We start from the raw sequence: 22076 nt of genomic DNA on the forward strand, positions 1-22076 counted from the left end.
AGAGCAAAATTAATATGTTAGAAAAAAAATTTGGAGTTCATGTTTTAATATTTAGTATAAGATCCATGCAAATAAATTTCAAAAATACAAGTGTCCGAAAACTAATGTGAGCCGCCGCAACTTAGATCTGTGGAGCTGTATATCAATCCAATACGTAATATAAGTGTCCCTTCCGAAACATCAGAAACGACAGTTGAATTCCATCGACTAGCAGAACATGACGATAGCACATTTTTTTTGGGGGGGGGTGACATCTCGTTCTACATTACTGCATGGTAGGAAGAGATTCTTTACATTCGAAGCATCGACTAATACCTTAAAATTCAGTGAATGTAGACGATTGCCAGAAAATAATGATATTGCTCGAGTTCATGCACCTTTTTAAATGTTTTCGACGAATGTTTTTAAATGTTTTAAATGTTTTCGATTTAGTTGCCTATTTTACCTTATTTGAATTATTATCTCTAAATTTAAATAGTGTTATAATTTCATGCTCAGGAACACGAAGTCTAGATAAGATACTTCTGAAATGTCGTTGTTGACTAATGCTCACTTATCCGTATATAGTCAGTCCAAACGCACGAAATTGTTCCTGGCAGAGCGGAAGATACGCCTGTCGTTGTCAACAGCCCTTGAGCACCTTACAGGTGACAGTGCGATTTAGCTCAGTTCCTCCCCAAGTTAATGGAGAGCACCCCGGGATAACGGGTCCAAGGGTCTCCCCCTCCTCTGCCCCTACCACCAACCTCTCGAGAGTGTCCTCATGCCGCACGCAAACTAAACATTTACAGGCATCCATGCCTTCTCCAGGATTCGAAGCCGGGCTCTTCGCCACGGCAGTCTGCGATGCACTAGACCGTCAATATCGGAATGCCTGCTATTGTTAGCTGGGCGAGCTCAATATACGTAGGTGAGAGGAATAGAAAGGAAAGGTTCCGGAATTGTTTCCAACGAAAATAATTAGATAGTGGAATGGCTTTCAATGGGTACTAGGGAAAAAATGGATAAGCTCACTGACTTATTCCGGAACCGTGGAAGGAGTTTCACTGCTTATTTTTATCCTCCATGTTTTATTGAACATTTTGTTTAAGGACAGATTAACTTTTATCAATTTATGAAACAAAAAAAATATTTCGTCGAGAAATACGAGTTTGCAATGTAAAATTGTATGTTTATTTAAAATTTGCTTAAAGGCATAACGTTTTGGCGAAATTACATAAATTTGTTTATTCCAACGAAATTTAATATTTATCAGAACTCTTATTACGGTAAAGTAACAGAGTATTACATGAAGTTACAATAGGTAACTAAAGTTTTTATTTACTTAAGGTATTGTAGAAAATTGTAACTGTAAAAAAAGTGGGGCAGACAATCACGAAACGCTAGCTACGCTCACAAAGTAGGAGCTAGTTTCATAGTAGGCGCTCAATCCCGGAACGACTGAAATTCCCTATACTCAAAATCCGTTTTCCTTTCTCCTCTTAGCTCATCCTTACAAATCTTGGACTCTTCCAACAAACAATAGAATTCGTTCCGGGATTGAGCGCCTACTTCTGCGACGTTAACCAATATACCGGTTGGGCGGCATTCTGAAATGTTCAGTAGAGGTACCTCATTTGAAATATCGCGAGCTGCGCATTCAGATTTTAATTTCGGGATTTTAATATTTAAAATTTTTGAAGACTAGAATCCGCTATAATAGCGGTTTATTTAAAAGTTTCAATGAAATTAAAGTACCGTCTTTATTATTACATATAATTACTTGTCCTTTTTTGATTAATTGAACTTTCCTGACTCAAACCCTTCAATCGAATGAATTTTCGTAGCTGTTTGGAGAAGTGTTTTGAAATAGGTTTATCTTTGGGGTAGACAATAAATGCTGCCACCCAGACGGTATATTAGTTAGGCGAGCCTGCTGCGATACCGAAGGGCCTGGGTTTGAATCCCGGAGAAATCATCGATGTTTGTAAATGTATAGTGTCTTTGCGGCATGGGCCATTCTAAATATATGCCGAGCCGAAAGCTCTCTCGTGTGGTTTGGTGGTAGAGGAGAGGGATTGGAGGCCCTCGGACCCTCCCCCAAAGTGCTCTCTCTCAAAATTAGGGTGGAAGTAGAAGTTCAACCTCCTTGAGGTTCTGATAACCATTCTTCCATGAAATACATGGACAAGACAACAACAGAAAGTGTTGGTTAAACACTTTAAATAATAATTAATTTAATCTAAATAAATCTTCATTTGCAGTCTCTGCATAAATTACTTTAGTTTATGGTACAGATGTTGAAGAAGAGGCTTTAAATGAACTTATAGTTATTGAATGCTCCTCAAAATTATGGATTATTGATTTTTCAGATGCTAAAAAAATTCATTAGCTAGGTTCTCCTCTTGTTAGAAGACAATTAAAACTCACCCTCAGAAAGAATTAAGCCACCACAAATAAATTTTATTTAGAGCTATCAGTTATACGTTTTTGTCATGAGACTGAGTTTGCATTGATTCCTAATCGTACAACTAAAGACATTAAGAAAAAAGAAAAATTTATACATGAAGGCATATGTATTTAAATTTAAAAAAAAAATGTTTTTTATAAGCTTTGAAGATTTATTGCTACTGAGTTTAAGTATTAAAATTATTTCTTAAAATTTATTCAATTGGGAAACGTCTTTTTTTTTTTTTTTTTTTTTTTTTTTTCTAATTTTGAAACCCTTAATGATGTCCGTTCTCTTAAATTTTGCTTGAAGTTGATAAATAATAAAAACATTTTCCGGTGTTAATTTGAATGAAAGTCTGGTCCAAATATGATTAACAGCCCATGAGATAAAGCGGTTATTTGAGCACTTCTCTCTAGTTCCTTGATACCAGTGTAATTTTCAAAACAGTTTGGAGAATGACAGGCAAATACCATGCTAACAAGAATCTGCACCAATTCAGCAATACTGGGCGAAAACAATTTTGCGCTCCTGCAGAAGCCTGCTGTCTCCTTTTACGTGTATATTATCATTAATCATTGAAAATTAAATCTACTTTTATTCTCATGGCGAAATCCTAGAAATAACGCAGATGATATTTGAATATTTTAAGGCTTATCTCACATTGCGAAGTAATGTATTAATATCTGTGGGCAAAAAGTAAATACGAAAGAAAATATCACTCTCTTTATAAATAAATTAGAATTATGAATTGGAAAACTAAACATCCTTCTGTTAAATCTCAATAATATAATTTTCAATGATACAAAACAAAGACTAAAAAAAGAAAAAAGGCAAACATTAATTTGATTTTTCATTCTAAATTTGTCTAAAACTTTTTTTTTTTTTTAAAAGAAATTAATTGGGACAGAACGTGAATCATTGTGGTGGCGAGCCGAAAAAAATTTGAGAAATCCTCCAGGAAATTCTACTCCTCTTTGGCTTGATGAAATTGAAGATGGCAAATGTGTCTATGTAGCAGAAACTGTGACCATGAAAGCGTTAATCGGCGAAAGGTTTAAGAAGACCGGCAAATGTGGGCTAAGAGTTACACCTACCGACTTTTGCACTGCATACATTGCCTTCGCTTTCAGAAAGGAATTTCCCCAGAATGTTTTAAGAAAATTTGATGAAAGGTAATCAAAAATTATTTCTCAAAAACTATCAGTTAGCTTCATACTTTTTCCAATAAAATAATGCTCCATGAAAAGCTGTTGTAGTATATTAATGTTACTTTAAAAAAGCTTTATACGATTAAAAAAAACTATTACATAGTTCTAGAGATATTAGGTTATTTCGAAGCAGGAGACATGAAAAATATGCCGCGCCCTCACCGGAACTCGAACCTCGGATCTCTCGTATACGCGTCGAGAGTGCTAACCATTACACCACGAATATAGAACAAAATATACCCGCCTTCTTAGCATTCAACATGCTAAAAAGGCGGGAAAACTATCTTCTGTGCTCCCTCTTTTAAAGGGCAACTGGGCATTAGGGGACCCAATCGCCAAATCCTGGTGGTAGAGAATCATTATCCACCACCTTTTTTTAGTTCGGGTGCCACTAGAGACATTAGGTATACGTTGAAAGCAGAAGAGATGAAAAATATGCAATGCCCTGGCCGGGACTCAAACCTCAGACCTCTCGAATACCCGCACAGAGAGTGCTAAGAAAAGGCGGGAGAAAACCTTACATATTTTTCTTCATTAGTTGTAAAGTTTCGCCTTTTAGATTTTTAGCCGCTGACTAATGCCATTTAGCTGTGATTGGCTATTTATTACAAACAGACTATATACTGACAAAAATGAAACTAATATACGTTGGTAGAAATACTAAACTAAATACATGGCTAATAGGCATATAAAATACATACTATCACAAAGTTAACTTATCAAAATTTATTAAATAGCACGGCAGAAGTGAAAATTAAAGTGATTTATACTTTCCGACAAATAAATCGTTCAGATTAAAAATTGAACAGCCAGAAAGGAAGCCACATGTTTGAACTTAAAATTTAAGAGAATATCTAATGCCTATAGCCTACAGCCAGAGCTATTCCTACATTTTTTCATCTGGGGGGAGACGCATAGCGGTAAATTCGCGCCCCTACACAAAATACCAGGTATCCGGTATTTGTGTATATGAAGGAAGATAGAAAGAAATACTTGTAAAACGCACAAATAACTATTTCGAATCATACCATAACTCTTACAATAATACTTAATCATAGCTTCATATAGTATTTCAAAAAATGGCCCCTGTATAAAGATTTACAATTTTAAAATAAAAGGCATTAAAAGTATCTTTTTTGATAAATGCAAATAATATTGAAGCAGTAGAAATAGCAATTTACCTATCTAAAAATTATTGCGAAAGCTTTCAAGGACATTTATCATATCAATATGAATTATTTAATTGTTCTTGCTTTTAACAAAGCAAAACCATTAACGATTTCTTCAAAATCTATTTCATTACTTAATTTTTGTTCTATATGTTGTAACAAACAACCATGGAGGTAGGAAGTTACCTTTCTTACATCCATGATGTAACCATGTAACCCCTTTGGGAAAGGGGTAATGAAGATTGATGAATTCGCGGAAACAGGAACGTATTTGACTACCGCAGAAACAGGAATCGCGGAAAAAGGAAGACACCGTAAAGATTTGAGTGGCATTGAATATAAGAGAAGGGAAAAACTGGAAAAGGAAGTTCAACATGATGGATGAGTGAGGGATGAGATGAGTGCGGGCGGGCGGACGGACGCTATAATAGATAAAACTTTATTTTGTTCTAAAAATAACTTAAACGATACAAAGAAAACTATTCACATTTCAAGTGTAGGAATTTTCCTAAATTGAACAATTTAATTAAGCCATGACAGAAATATTGAAGATCCTTTTCCTGTTTAAGTATGTACAAGATGAATTTATTTTACATTAAGGTAACCGTTTTCAATTTGAATTTTTTTCTAAGATTAGAGAAAAGGAAATCTTTTTCTTTGATATTTGGTTGTACACCATTTTGTATCATGAAAAAGTGAGTCAAATTGCTGAATAATTAGATCTACAAGTAACCGAAGTACATCGACAGTTAGAAGATATGGCGTTAAAGGATAAATCATTGCAACGAGCAAAAAAATAATAGCATTTTGAAACAAATTAATTTTAAAAAATTTTGCATATTATATGCATCGATCTTTATACTGAGAGAAATAGAAAAAGTAAATTAAGCCTTTCAATCAAAAATTTCTATCAAGCTGCATTCCTGGGAAGAGACGAGAGAAATTATTTTTCAAATTATTCTTGTAATTTGTAAGCTTAGATATGACCATATCAACGCAAGTTGAACAGAAACGAAAATGAAACACTAATAAATTATATTATCAAAACAGAATATCGTTTCGTGATTTTATTTGCAGAAAAGTGCTTCTATTCGCGATTTTATTGAGGGATTCTATTATGCCAGAAGCTTTTGCCCAGCAACTCTTTTTGGGGGAATTTTACATAATGAAATTTCTAGAAATCTTAAAACTCAAATTTGGCTTTATCCATACTGCTCAGAGAGAATTTGAGGCTTTAGAATTGAACCGAGATTATCTAACTTTATCTCCTCCCGTCTTATGGATAGAGATGGAGGATTTTCTGATGGAAGAGACAACTTTCATTCCCAGTTTTCCAAGAAAGACAGCAGTAGCTCCATTTAGACGGTCTAATTGGAGATGACTGTTTGTGAGAGTACTTTTACGAATTGGAGTGGTGGATTCCCAAACTGTGTTTTGTGTGACTCAACCAGCCTATGAACATTTAAATAACTGTATCGCACTTTCGTGGAATGACGACAGTGTGAAAAAGTACTGCAGAACCCGTGAACTAATGTCTTCAGCGCTAATGTTTGGTATTGTAAAATAAATAAATATTATCAAAACAGAACTGATATAATTTTAAGTAAATATTGTGTTTAAATGAAAATTAAGCAAATTTTAGATGCTTTAATCTCACAATTGAAATGGCGATAACAAAATTAACTGGTAAAAATTAATATCGTTAGATCTAGTTAATTAAAGGCAGCAGTTCATAATTTAGCGCATAAATATCAGAAAGATATAAATGCGCCTGAAATTGAATCAGAAATATCGAATTTGTAAAACTAATAAAGATGTTTTTGAAAATTTAAAGTAATTAAAAAAACGACATGGCATTTTCACTTGGTCAAGAAAAACTTTTAAACAAAGCTCTTTTATATTGTAATGTCGCCGAACTTCCGGGGTGTAAAAGCTATGACCTGTCGTCTTTTTTTTTAGATTTATTTAGGCTTTCTTGGTTAATTATAAAGTAACATTGCAGCGTTACTACAGAAGGGGAAAGGAAAAAGCTTTTCTGATGCGAGATACGTCTAACTCTCTCGGCATTTTTCAGATAAAAGCTACCTTTTTTACGTTTATGAGTCAACAGAAACCATGGAGGTAAGAAAGGAAGGAGTGGCCAAACCGGTATTAGAAGTGAAGCACTGCTCCGAAGCTTCGGTCACCAGATGGGGTGTTTTTTGTTTACATTCAGAAACTCATGCTTAAAGAATAAAAAATACTTCACCATACCTTTAAAATTGCATACAATCTAAACACTTGATAGAGTATTCGCTACTTTTATTTTATGTTCCAAACGACAAAATGTTTTAAATATTTTTTTTTTTTTTCCCCATCCACATATTATTGTACCATGTACTTTTTAAAAATGAGTGTAAATTACTTTACTCGAAAAATATAGTGAATGCACAGGAATTAAAGATTTCCATATGCCGGAAATAAAAAATATGAAATATGTATGAGCATTATTGCTTGCAAAAAGCATGTATCTGCCTTTAACAAAATACGTAAATATTTATTAAATTATTTATAAATGTATTTGAAATGAAGGATTTATTCATTCATAAACAACTGTGAAAGTTACTGTGAAGAAATCTAATTATTAAATGTATCTAAATTTGTAATGATTATAAATATTATCTAAATATATAATAACCTTAACATTGAATTGTAAACTTAAATTGACAATTGACATCCTGTTGACAAATACGTTATAAATCTAGTTAAGCAAGAATTGTTCGTACTGGAAAGCAATCTGTTAAAAGGTATTGTAAAGTAATTTCTATGAGATGCGTACTTAAGAAAGTAATAAAGTGGAGTTTTGGAATATGAATTGTTGAAATTAAGGATAAAAAAAAATCTGATAAGTATAATTAAAATAATTATTCCCCTTACATTTTATAATAACTCAGTTACAAATTTAAAAAAATATTTAAAATATAATCCTTATTTTATTCCCTTTCAGAAATATTCAGAGAAAGTTAAGTACTATTCAGTAAAGTATTTCGCTATTAAAATAAAAGGTGCTCTAATTTGAAATGGACCGAATAGAGCATTAATTATAAATTGACTTATAGTTTTCGATTTAAAAAAATGCCTCAGAAGCTAAAAAAATCCTGTCATATTTGAGAAAGTATTTTAGGAAGAAGCTCTATAAATAGAAAAGAAATAATGTATAATTTTAATAATAATAATGCAATAAACTTTGATCTTAATTTTTGTAATCCTTAACCGAATAAAATCGAATTAGCTTAAATTTTCTTTCTAATGTAATTAACAAAAACTTGTGAAAATATTTCATTCAAATTAAACCATTCTGAGCAAACTATTCTGTGAAAAGTATAGCATTTAATTCCTTTCAGAATGAAATGTTGTTTAAAAATATATTCTTTTCATATACTTATGACTTTGAAGTATAGTAGTAAAAGAAAATATATACATTTATATGCATTTTTACGACGTAATTACAAAATATTTACATCCGATCGTGTCAAAACCCATTGAACTTAATGGTAAATTACCCAATGTTTTGGTCACCAAACGAATTGATCGAAAGTGCTTCAAAGCAGGGTATGGGGGAAACCGGTTTAGGGCCACTCCATTTAACTTCCTACCTCCATGGGTTATATAGTGGGGGGGGGCGAGTGGACCTTGGCCTCTCCCGAACTGTAGGAAAGCAAAAAAGTTTTAGATTTAAAATGAAAAATATTTACGATCTCAGATCTTTACATAATACTGTATTTAAAAGGAGAGAGAGATGTGCAAACTCTGCAATGATTTTGGCAATGAATTTAAAAATTGTTTCCTAAAGTAAAAAACAATATTCTTCCAATATTCTGCATAAATGTGAGCTATAACAAAATCTTTCAGAATAAATATTCGTTATAAAACGACGTTCTTTCTTCTAAAACAACGACTTCTTTGGTCTTAATTGTGCTTTTGCTGCTTTTAATTCTTTCAGTTATGCAAATCCAGTAAACTACATTTTCCTTATTTTTATTTTGAATTCGATACTAATAACCTTTATAAAGGGCTAAAGGTTTTTTTTTTTTTTTTTTTTTTTCCTTTTAGTTCCATTAATGTCTAAAACATCCATATTGATTCACATAAGATGTGAAAATTACAGCTAATATTGTAGCAGAATTACAAATGGAATGAAACTAACTAAGGCACGTCTTCAGTATAACGAAGACTAACTTATTCACAAAGAAACTGGCCAGCTCTTCTTAATGACTCATCTCGACGTCTCCTGAGGAGCTGTGGAAGGGGGACTGTACTTTCCGATTTCGCGGGAACAGGAATAATTTTGAAAAACGCGGAGAGAGGAATCTCAGAAACAGAACTAATTCGGTTTTTATATCATTAGTGAAACATTTACTTCTTACGTTATTTTATTAAAGGGATTATTTGAATTTTACATCTGGTCATAATAGCATTAAGAAAAATTTGTTGTTGAATGAAATTAATATAATACAGAAAGGGAAAAAATATGTTTCGCAAAATATTAAATAAGCTACAAAAATCTAAAATGAATAATTTTTTCAGAATTAAAGTAAACAGAAAATCGTAATCGAAAGTACCAAAAAGGCAAAATGTAATGTCATGTTTTTTAACATTTCATTACATTTTGCCTTTTTGGGTGTAGCAGAAAAAAACTATGTACTATATTGTCGCGATAAACTCCTGTCGACGTCACATTTGGCCCATTTCCTGTTAGACTGCTTACAGGATTTGCTTTTGAAACGTGCATTTATAAAGTACGTACGTAATTACAAAATATTTACATCCGATTTAAGGGCTATATAATGTTAAACAAAATGTTTCATTTCTTTCTCTGGCAAATTTTGAATTTTTTTCCATTATAGAACAACTTTCTCTAAAAAGATATATTTGCCAACTTGCCGTACATTTTCAGTGAGGAAACATGCTTCCATAGTGAGATCATTTCGCCGGCGGTAACATTTTTCTAAGGAAAGAAATTTAACTTTTAAAGCAACTTTTTTATTCTCCTTATTTTCTTTGAAAGAAATACGGAACATGATTTTCATTTTGGCTTTTCTGAAATTAACCCAAACATGTTTCCATCGTTGTGTGGAATTCTGTTAAGTTAGTACAATAAGTTAGTTCTATCTACAATGAACCATTAACCATCGTGTTAAGTTCTATCGTCAATAAAACATTAACCATCCTGCTGTTTCAAAAATGAAATAGCATAATGCCTTACTTTTCCAAATTATTGTACGCATAATATAATTTTAAAAATGAATTATTGATTATTAAAAAATTGTGACATATAACGACTATATTTGCTTCAACAATTTGGCCAAACGTAATATATAGTCTTCTCTTGTGAGATTAAGTGCAGCTGCTGTCGCTTATTGATTCGCCCTCCCGAATGCCATACTGGGTTTTGTGAACTAATTTTTAAAAGTTATGTTGTTAAATTATTAATGTCAATTAGCGTGCATAGCTAACAAACGGAAAATCTCAAAGCATTCGAATCCGATAAGGATAGGCCCGCCAGCGCTCAAGCAAATTAGATCGCTGAACACTGGTAATCTTCGAGCCGGATTTAAATCTCGGCGAACGGGCTGTCTGCATTAAACACAACAAAATAACTAGAAACAGGCGAAACAAGAAAAATAGAACTTGTGTCTTGCCTTATATGTTTAAACATTTCAACAAACAAAGAATAAGATAAACTAATATTCTGATTCGGTTAATCTCTTGAGCAATATGTGACCATTTCAGAAACAAACGAAACAATCTATACAGCTCCTGAGCAAACTGTATATGGAACACAAGGCCTCGAATCATGAGCCTTGATAAATTTTATACAAAAAGTGGAGTAAAGACTAATAAAAAGGTTCATTTCGATTTCTAGCACCATTGTTTAGTCTTTTGATGCTATTCCAATGAAACTTTATTCGTTATATCTGCACCAAGAGGTTCCATCGCAGTGCCGCTCAGATGGTAAAGTGATTATGGGAGTCAATTACGATACCGAAGAGCCCGGGTTCGAATCTCGGCGAAGGCATGGATGTAAAGTGTCTGCTGCCTCATAGAAAGTAACGGTGGCGACCTGTTAGGTGCCTCCACAATAAAATGGCCACCACTTCTGGCCTTAAAAGCTGCCAATGTTGAAAAAAGGCAAGTTCCCGCTATTCGATTAAAAAAAAAGTTCGGTCGCAGTGTTCATTTAGTAGACTTGTTAGACTGTTATTGTAGATAGACATAACTGGAAAGTTTGTTATGAGGTATAGTTCAGATTAAGGGGACACTATAGAAAATTACTAATGTTGGCAATATAATATTTCTATGAAAGTTTAGTCTATGCAGCTCCTTGCAGCAAGTATGAATTAACTTCTTTACTTTCAACAATAAATTGTCTGTTAAAAAGCAAAATATGAACTGCTGTAAAACTTTATTTCTTTTGAGAAAAAGTTAGTGATAAGTTAATTCTTCTTTAGATTCAGCTGGATTGCTTATAACACAAAATTCTTTTGATATTCTTTAATGTATAACTAAACTAAACTCAGTGGCGCAACATTCCTAGTGGGCCAAGGCCTGCAGTGCCCCAATATCTGTTTTCTTGACCGTGGTCCCCGGGGTGCGTGAGCATATGCCCTGAACAAGTGGTCAACTTGTCGCTGGACCTTAAACTTTAGTGTAGCCTGAACTCTTGCAAATTTGAACTATAGTGCAGACTGTACTTTCAGCGAACTCTAACACTAACTCCTGGCACCATAACTCGACATCCGGTACTAATAGCTTCATCTCTGTGTTTAAGTGCTCACAGCACATTTGCAACCCCAAGGATACCAGCAATACACATATGACTCTATAAGTATTTATTACTCTTGTTTTTACTCTTGTATCTTACACATGTGTCTCTCTTCATATTTATCTTAATATCAATGCATCCTTATGTTCGTATCTGTTAGTATTTGTTTGTTTTTGCCTGTATATGTATCTATTCTTGTATTTGTTTTGTATATTTTTATATATCTGTGTTATTCCAACAGCCATGCACACCCACAAAGTTATTGTCATGCAACCATTGTCAAACAATAATCCTCAGCCCCTGTTTGGCCATGTATTGATCTTTAGATCTGTATTATAAACTCCCGAGGCAGCCTCACGGGGCCCCAGGGAGTTGTTATTCCTAGATAGAGAAGGGTGTGGGACACACGCCTGTTTACCTATGTTAAACACCAGACGTCCCCGTCCTCCGTCACCTGTCACCTGTCGCTGGACATCCCGGTGTTTAGTCGCCAAGAGAACTTGGTACTCATTTTATAGACCTACTCAAAGGATGAAAGGCTGAATTCTTTAATGTATTCCAAAGTAAAAAATCATAATTTCTTTTTTTTTAATTTAATACTTTTCATAGCTTATTTGGTGCCCTCTTTATTTGTCCCGGCTCAACCTATAGCTAACACTGCATTTATGACTACAGCTAATAATTTGATTTAAGTCACCAAAAAACAAGCAAAATAAAAATCTGGAAGTTTCAAATTCTAAATTACGTCCAAAGGGGCGTTTTTTTTTTTTTTTTTTTTTTTTTTTTTTTTTTAACATTTTGTCTGTTACCTTTATTTAGTAAATATCACATTCTTCACACTTAAACCATAAATTTCAGTTTAAGAGCAATATCGTAAAATAGTTTTAAATTGAGCATATCTTTAGAATTTCCGATACAGAGTCTCGCGCGCTGGAGATAAAAATGTTTTTTCTGTACAACGTTGCCATTGCTCGCTTTGAAATCCTTGAGTTTGTTAATCAAAAATTCGTTAAAGTTTTACAAAATATGAAATCGATAATAAAATAAATTCAGAATTTCAAATTTGAGCTTCCACATGCCCATATTCGCAGTAGGATTACGTCATTCAAAATTAGATGGCTCTATGTACCGTTGTTTTACCACAATGCGAGAAATATACAAACATTTATGCAGATGTTTCATTATTTAACTTCTTCAAATATAACGCAAGACTCTAACATTCGGTGACAACAGTCTGAAAAGTGAAACGGGCACTATAAAGTGAACCAACGCAAGATCGCAAACCGAAAACAATAGTCCTTCAGAGAAAAAGCCCGTTTGGATTAATAATATTTAAATTATCCATCAAAATTATTATGCCAGATCGATTTCATGACTGACTGAAGCTAGAGCACCAGAAGTAATAGTTTTGCAATTTGGTAACATTTTTATTTTAGATGGATCATAAAATATATAAATTTATAGTCTATTTCCATATAGTCCTAGAAGGGGGTTAAAAGAATCAAAATATATTGTTGCGTGCGAACGGGGTCGTAATAGGCTGAATTCACAAGTTCGATAAAAGGTTAATAAAACTTATTCTTATAAAAAGAACACTAGATTTAGTTAAGCTAAGGAACCAGTCGTTAGCCATCTTAATTTAATGTGCATTTTACATTTTTATTTTCTGTTAACTTCGTTAGTCACAAGTGGTGGCGAATTGTGAGCACCAAGTGTGTGAATCTGTTTAGTTTTAATAAAAATGTTAAGCAAGTAATCATTGCCATTGAAATTTTGTTATTCATGATTTAATTCAAGTCCCCGTTAAACATTTTTAACAGAAATGGGACAGATGTAATATAAATATGCATTTTTATTATGTCTAAAAATTGCATCTGATTAGGAAAATTCTAATTTACTAAAAAGAACCTTGTACTGAATAAAGTAATTGCTATTTAGTAATTTTATTTTAAATTCAGTGATAGGTTTTCAAATGTGCAATTTAATTACGAAATACATTTAGTAATTCAAAGACAAATAATGCACAAATAAAATGGTTTGTTTATCATAAAAACTGATAATCAAAACATTTTGATTATGCAAAGAGACGCATGTATATACTTCTTGTATATCTAAATAAATATTTTCTTTAATTTCTGCAAAAAATTTTAAAAGAATCAAAACTAAAAGCTGTATATAATTGATTGTTCTATGAGATGTAATTACTAGAATGATTGTAAGTATCTGAACTCGTTATTTTTATGTGCAAGAATTATTTTTCTTATCACGCAGTATAATCAATAATTTTTAATTCTAGCTACTAACAACGTTAAATAGAAGGCAATGCAAAATAAAATAAAATGAAAATGAAAAAATAATCAAATAAAATAAGTGCGCATCTAAAGAGAAATCTAAATCTAATATCTCAGTTCACGCAGCAGTAAAACAATTCGTAATAACAGTAACTAAGCTCGAAATGAATTATTTCACTTTCTCAGCGCGTTGCTGAAATTTATTTTATGTTCTGCTTTATCATGAGCTGCAGTTTTTCTTCCGGGAAGGTTAAAAAATTAAGCATATAATTTACAGTAAAATGAGCATCTAAGCTTGAATGAAATTCTCAGCCTTGGACACGGAAAACCTTCAACAGATTTATATAAGAACATTCCCGAAATTAATATTAGCATGGAACTGATTACATTTGATATGCGAGTATTTAAGTTTCCTTAATGAGTCATGCTGTCGTAGGTCTTAGTCTCTCGCAAATAATCATTCATTAATTTGCATTTATAATCTCTTGGCCCGAAGTTTTCGTTCATAAATAACTGACAAACAAATATAAAGCAGAGTTAAAAAAGAAGACTGTTGTCCAAATAAGGAGCGAATATGCTCCTATCTACAGTAAGAAGAATAAATTTAACTGCATCCCTGTCACTTTTGGTAGCACCCTTGTCTCCCGCCTTGCCCTATGATGACGGATGGTTCCTAGAAAAAGCATGCTTTTCAACGATAACGTAATTGGCTTCTTTCATTCTTTTAATAATATCAAGGGTAAAAAAATAACACATTAGACCTTGAAAAAACACTGACGCCTTTATTTGACGATAGCAAGGTCACTGCTCGATGTTTCTGAAGTTCAGATTTCAATTGACGTAAGTCCAGGGATGATATGCGTAAATAATGACTTTCAAAGAACGAAATAAATTTGGTTTATAAGCTTTTATAATTTTGTTCTTAGAATTCCAGGCATAGCGAGAGAGCGAAAGTTAATGCTCTCATATAAACAGTTTAGAGGTTATCTCAGTCAAGCGAATGTTAACACAGAGAACGCTTGAGTAATCTGTTAAAAAAATGGCATCTTGAGAAAATCTTAAGCGTCTCCCTATGCACTTTTAAAGAAACTTTCAATACTAGATCCGTTGTAAATGATTCTTCATTAATACAGCTATTTTTTAGAAAGCTGTTAAATTACCTTTCGTGAAATGATTTCATTGCGGTTTGTTTAAGCTAGTTGTAAAAAGACAAAGCTTACAAAAAAAAATTTTAGTGCGTTTTTTATACAGTGCCTTTTCAGGGTGCTATATTGTGTACATGACCTATGGTCAAACATTGGGTGTGCACTGTACCTGACGTAACCTGATCTGCCTTTTCGACTTTGATCCTTTTTATTCACTATATAACTACAGTTACAGGTAAAGAAATGGCCAATCGACACAACCTTTTTCATTAAGACAAAAGTACCGGAAATGAAATCGTGATTCATCTAAAAACAGGATTGCTTGATTTTCTGCTCGTTAAGATGCTCTCGGCTTAAAATTTTTGCTCAACTTGTAGAGACATTAGGTATTTTTTGGAAGCAGGAGAGATGAAAAATGAGCAACGCCCTCGACGGGAATCGAACCACGGTCATCTCGAATACGCGCTCAGCGTGCAGACCACCACACTACGAAGGCACGGCAACAAGGCGTGAGAAATACCTTATATACACCCCCCTTTTAAAAGGGGACTGCTTTCTTTAGGGGACCCAATCGCCAAATCCTGGATATAGAGAATCATCATCCACCACCCTTTTAGTACGAGCGCCACTGTAGGGACATTAGGTATTTTTTGGAAACAGGAAACACGAAAGATGAGCAACGCCTTCTGCGGGAATCGAACCATGGACCTATGGAATACGCGCCCAGCGTGTAGACCACCACACTACGAAGGCATGCTAAGAAGGCGGGAGAAATAACTTATAAACTTATTTCCATAAAAAAGTTTACACAACACTGCAGCATAAATAATGTTATGCTGTGTTTTTATATATTCATACGACTATTGCTAAATAAACAATTCTAACAAATTCTAAAATTTCAAATTATTTAATTTTAGAATATTGTACATGTTACTACTGCCCACCTGTTTAAAGCATTTTGACGATTTCATGAGTTAAACAATAATTTGTTTAATTTCAAATGCAGCGGAAGAGTTTTAGTGTTAAGGCAATTTATTGCTACAGCGTTATTCCTCGTGTGACTTGCTTGCAAATTATGATTTGAATTCGTCATATAATCATATATTTATTATATTGGTTTTTAATACGAAAATGATAGTGAAAAAGAAAAATACTTAAATGGAAAAACCCTTAAGTGACCTAAACCTGGTAGCTCACGATCGAAATCTTAGCGATCCGTGTTCTAGATACTACTTAACATAGCCTGAACAGACAAAATTTTACCATACATATTTCAGGATATATAATAAATAATGCCAAAATAATTGAGAAGATGAATGCGGCTTTGAGTTGATATTTGTTTTAAAATATGAATTTTAATTGAAGTATCATATTGTTACAAATTTTGTATATATTTAAATAATTTTAGTGAAATTTTAATATGTGAAGTAATATTTTTGACGCCATAATAGACGAAGCTGTGGTATAAAATAAGATTAAAGGAGTATTTAACATTGACGTAAATGGAGAAATCGCAAAGTTGGCGAAGGTTTTGGCGACTAATTTTTGTTGGCGAATTTGTCAATAAATCGCCAAAGGACACCAAATTTGGCAACACTTTTGGCCGGTCGCTATGTAACTGAAATTGGCGCGGTAATTGATCCTTTTATGTAACTGTAACCGCACACCTCCCTTATATGTAAATTTTACTATTTTCTAGTAATTTCCAGAAGCGGAATTCTCGGCGCCCGGGCGAAAACTGCATAAAATCGGAAAAAGCATCTGCTCTCAGTTTCTCAGCTCAAGAGTCGACTACGGAGTATTGAGATATCGCCATGTGAGCTTCGCTCTTTAGATGCGCTTTGCATCGCGTTGTGTGTTGCATGTTGACATTTCAATTATGCTTTTGTTGAAGAGATTTGTAGATTTTATTTATTTGAACTTCGAGTTTGTATTATTTTCATTTCTGATAAAAACGAATCAGAATAATGCACCAGAACATCTATAAATGTAGCTAATTAATTTACAACATGATGTAAATCTTTATTCCCAAGTTTTATCCCTCCTGGAAATTTTTCTGTGAAACTTAGAAAGTTTTCATAATTTGTTTATTTTAGTTTAAATCATTTAAACTTAAAATAATTCACTCACTATGCCTCCGAATTGCTCCCGACGGAGTGTTAAGCATGCTAGTATTGTTTGAAATAAATGTCAGTTTGAAAATTCAATATTTATCTATCATTATATTTGACAGGTAAACATTAAACCTTCAGACATTTATTAAATACACTCTTAGACAAAAAAAAAAAAAAAAAAAAAAAAAAACGGCGCACCAAGAAGGAGTTATCCGAATGGGACGAAAATCGGTAGAAGTGATGTACATGTAGAGAAAAACAAATGATTACAGTTTGAGAAAAACTAGATGATTTATTGAAGTGATAGAGCTTCACAAAGTAGAAAAAGTCACTAACGCGTTTGTCCCCCTCTGGCCCTTATGCAAGCAGTTATTCGGCTTGGCATCGATTGATCGAAGTTGCGGATGTCCTCCTGACGGACATCGTGCCACATTTTGTCCAACTGGCGCGTTAGAGAGTCAACATCCCGAGCTGGTTGGAGGGCCATGCCCATAATGCTCCAAAGTGCTCAATAGGAGAGAGATCCGGCGACCTTGCTGGCCAAGGTAATGTTCGACAAGCACTAAGGCAAGCAGTAGAAACATGTTCAGTGTGGGGGCGGGCATTATCTTGCTGAAATGTAACCCCAGAGTGGCGTGACATGAAGGGCAACACAACGGGCCTTAGAACTTCGTCGACGTACCGCTGTGCTGTAAGGTTGCGACGGATGACAACCAAAGGAGTCCTACTATGAAATGAAATGGCACCCTAGACCGTCACTTTTGGTTCTCGGCCTGTCTGCCGGAAGACAGGTTGGTATCTCACCGCTGTCCGGGGCGTCTCCAGACTCACCTCCGCTGGTCATCGGAGCTCAGTTCAAAGCGGTACTCATCATTCAAGACTATTCTACTCCAGTCAGTGACATTCCAGTGCGAATGAGGCCGACACCATTGCAAATGGGCTTGACGTTATACAGAGGTCAATGGTAGTCGGCGCAAGGGGCGCCGTGACCCCAACTCCCTTTCTGTGAGCCGTCTATGAAAGGTCCTTGCGGTCACTGAAGCACTAGTTGTACGTACATGCATCTGGGGCTGTGAGTGCCGCTCTGACGATTGCTTGGTCTTCACGTTCTGTCGTTTCTCTAGGCCTACCGCTTCCTTCTTGACGCTGTGTGCGGCCATGGTTCACCCATTCCTACCAACATCGTCTAATAATGGCATCGCTCCTGCTCTAATGTCGAGCTATTCGCCGATAAGACCAACCGGCTTCTTTGAGCCCACTACACGACCTCTCTCAATGTATGCGAGGCATAGTTACTGTCTACCAGAGTATACGGAATGAAATTCGTAAAGAATATGTGACCTAGAATCGTTATTTCTCCTCTTAAATATCCGGCCGGTTGCACAGATCAGATGCGCTGTAGCGACAACCGTTCATTCATTGGCAGCCAAAATGTAAAATTGTATATATATATATATATATATATGTCTAAGAGTGTATATTTGAATTACGAAGAATAAAGAACAAAAAGTTTTACAGATACAAAAATTAATTTTAGATATAAAATTAATAAAAATTTGTTTTTTTTTTCTTTGCTATATTATTATTATTATTTATGGATGCTTTGATAAATATTTAGTAAGCGAAACTTAAAATTTATTTAAAATATGTATTTTTTATTTTGCGAAAAATATTTTCATTTTGTTTTAAAAAAATTTTTCCCGTCAGCTGTTTCCAGATCGTGCATTCTTCCCGTACGCAGTTTGAGCTTGATATTACTGTCATAGTCTATCGACAGAATTCTATGAAATATTACAAGCTACCTTTCCTTTTAAGCGTTGTATTAAAATATTGTCTTGAGTAAAGTTTGAACTCGATGACATTCGGCATGGAGACAACTGTTCATCTTAAAAAGCTAAATTTGCTTTTTCTTAATTTCTTTATTTTTCGAACCTGCAAATGTAGTATGCTTGTTCTATAAGACTACGCAATAAGCAAACTTCACTGTAATATACCTCATTCAATTAATATTTCTGTTTCTATTAGTAAGAAAGAAAAATACCATTGCATTTATAAGTTATATCACATTAAACATTGTCTAATTAGTATCATTACTGCTTTCTTTCAGGCTCTTGTGGTTCACTGAGGCCGATTTAGCACACAGGACGTTTTTATCTTCATTAATGGAATATCAGATTTGCACTCAACAAACCTCTTCAGTAACAAAGGCTTTAGAGATTAATGATCTTATAGGAGCGTTTGTATTATTCGGTGTAGGAATATTGTTATCAACGCTTATATTTGTTTTTGAAAGATATGCTTATTGCTTCAAAAGAATAAGTGTAAATTAAAAAAAAAAAAAATCTAAGTTTAAATTCTTTTCTATAATATTTTATTTTTCTTGTGTTTATCATCGACGTATAAATGAGAAAATTTATATGGCACATATAAAAGAACACTTGGAGCAAAAAATGAGCAAAAAATTCAGCAATATATTAAAAGAAATTAAGAAAACACAGCATGTAATTTGAAGTTCATAGAGGACATTTAAAACAAGAAAATGCATATGGTCGCATTTTGAAACATTCAGTTAAAAGAAGTATAAAAAGTGTGGATCTCCAGTTTATTTCTATTAAAAAGGTATTATATATGTAAAATAATGACAATGAAATATGCCAATCTCTTAAAAACAGTGACATAAGAAGTACGATGAAAACCTGTTGCCAAACCCATATTTCTAAAAGAATGAAACTATTCAAAATGATGGGATTTCATCAAAAATCTATCAACAACAATAAGAAAGGAAAATTGTTGCCAAAATCATATTTTTAAAGATGTGAGATATGAGAAGTGTACTCGGAAGCTTCATTTAAAAAAAATTTTTATTTTACGCCCAAAAAGGACCTTTTTTAACGTTTTGTGTGTTTCCTATATTAAAAATTCGATAAAGGTTTACAAAATACGAAATAGATGAAAACAAATTCGACCGTCCAGATGCCCATGTTCGGGTGGAGGATTACGGTATTCAAAATTTGAAAGTTCTAGATATCGTCGTTTTTGTCACAGTGCGAGAAACATGCATGTATTCATGCAGGTTCTTCATTATTTAATTTCTTTAAATACAATACCGGGCGATAATATTTGGTAACAACAATTTGCAAGGAGACACGGACATTTAAAGTGAAACAGCGCAAAATGCCCCTTTGAAACTAGCAGCCTTTCTAGGCTACTGCCCCTTTGGGCTAATAAATTAAATTAACAGTAAATAAAAAAAAAAAATCTTATGCAGAACTAAAAATAAATTAAAAAAATAATCACTATAAAATACAACCAAATTAATTATTACGGTTAAAATACAATTTTAATATTAGAATTAAATGTATAAAAATTATTAAGGAGTCAAAAGTGTTTATCACTATGATGCATTATGAAATATAATTGAAATAAAATTACTTTATAGAAAATGCGCTACAATACTCATCTATAATTTTAAAAAAGCAGCACAATTTAGAATTTTAAATAAAACTTTTAAAAATTCGTTTTAAAATACTTTAGCATTTTTTACTTATTTATGCCAATAAAAAGCATAAAAATTGCAAGAGAAAATTGCTTATTTGAAATTTTCTCTTAGTTCAGATTTAAATTATTATTTTCTAAAAGAAGTAGTTACAAATTTCCTTATAGCATAAAAAAAGCTAAAAAAATATCCAGCCCTAAAAGCATGCAACAACTTTATAATTATTTGGAACGTTAATTATGCTTGATAAATATGCTAATTTTTTTTTAAATTGATCTGAGTTTCAAAAATAAAAATATGTAGAAATTCTAGTTTGTGAAATGAGGCGCTACAACCAATTTTTTCTTGACAATTATACTCACTGGAATAGTCAACAATTGTAAGTTTCCGCAAGTCGTCCCTACTTCTCCAGATGTGATGAAGGTGACAACCGGGAATGCGTCAGAAGAGGGAGAAAAGCCACTTGGGTTGGTCTATTTCTTATAAGGTCCATGAACCAGATTATGTGACGTAGCACAGACTGGTTGCCTTGGCAACGCAGCTCGGCTTTAACCACTTATGCCCTTTACGCCCCCGTCTCAACACAGCCTTAGCTTACGCGCAGCCCAAACGAAAGACACACACACTGACACGCACAGACAGACTCTTACCTTTATTATATGTAGAGATTTAGCCTTGTCTACATTGCTTACGCTCAAAATTAAAAATTTTCAATACAGTTTTTACTTCCTTGTACGAAGTAAACAGGAAGTATTGTAATCGCGAAAAGTTTCAGGCAGCATATTTCAACGATAATATCCATTTTGACCGCTTTCGAATGCAATTTAACGATGTTTTTGCGTGATATCTGTACGTAAGAACAGAATAAAAGACTCTTTTCCTCCAAAAAATGTATAAAACTGCTTTAAAATGAATTGTGAAGAGAATTTTTCGTGGCGTCTGTACGAACGTATGTACGTACGTACGTACGTATCTCGCATAACTCAAAAACGAGTAGCCTCAGAACGCTAAAATTTTGTATATAGGACTACTATAACATGTAGATGTGCACCTCGTATTTTGGTTGCAATCGGTCGCGCCAAACGTATATAAATATATTTATATATATATTCACTCTCTTACCCGGCTCAGTGATCTCAGTTTCTTTACTCTTATATGTTTGTAAATTGTACATTTTTTGCTTTAAAAATGACTGAATTATGTTGTTCTTATTTTCCGGTTAAGGTTTTTATGCCTTTAGTAAATCTGTATGCAATATTTTTAGGATTATCAACAATTTTAAAGTTGTTTAAGTGCCGCTAAGCCTAATATTTTTTTTTATGGCGGCCATTGCTTGTTTACATTTGAAACAGCGGAGTAGTGGATTTGTTGCCAATCTAGAGAAACGTAGCTTCGCAACAACAAAGGTAACGCTTTC

The 22076-nt window shown here is 33.5% G+C and overlaps 1 protein-coding gene across 1 annotated transcript in view; it reads left to right on the forward strand.

Annotated features, from left to right (window-relative positions):
• LOC118192776 (putative glutamate receptor) overlaps positions 1 to 19546 on the forward strand; it is a 57974-nt gene extending 38428 nt beyond the window's left edge. The window contains exons 6-7 of the mRNA XM_085806912.1: positions 3323 to 3603; positions 19271 to 19546. Coding sequence (XP_085663038.1) covers positions 3323 to 3603; positions 19271 to 19493 — 504 coding nt within the window. The 3' untranslated portion in view covers positions 19494 to 19546. The remainder of the gene's footprint in view (positions 1 to 3322; positions 3604 to 19270) is intronic.
• The last annotated feature ends 2530 nt before the right edge of the window (positions 19547 to 22076 follow it).

This window comes from Stegodyphus dumicola, chromosome 12 (assembly GCF_044657685.1).
Source record: "Stegodyphus dumicola isolate Sdum_Otavi_A_Nest chromosome 12, ASM4465768v1".
NCBI lineage: Eukaryota > Metazoa > Arthropoda > Arachnida > Araneae > Eresidae > Stegodyphus > Stegodyphus dumicola.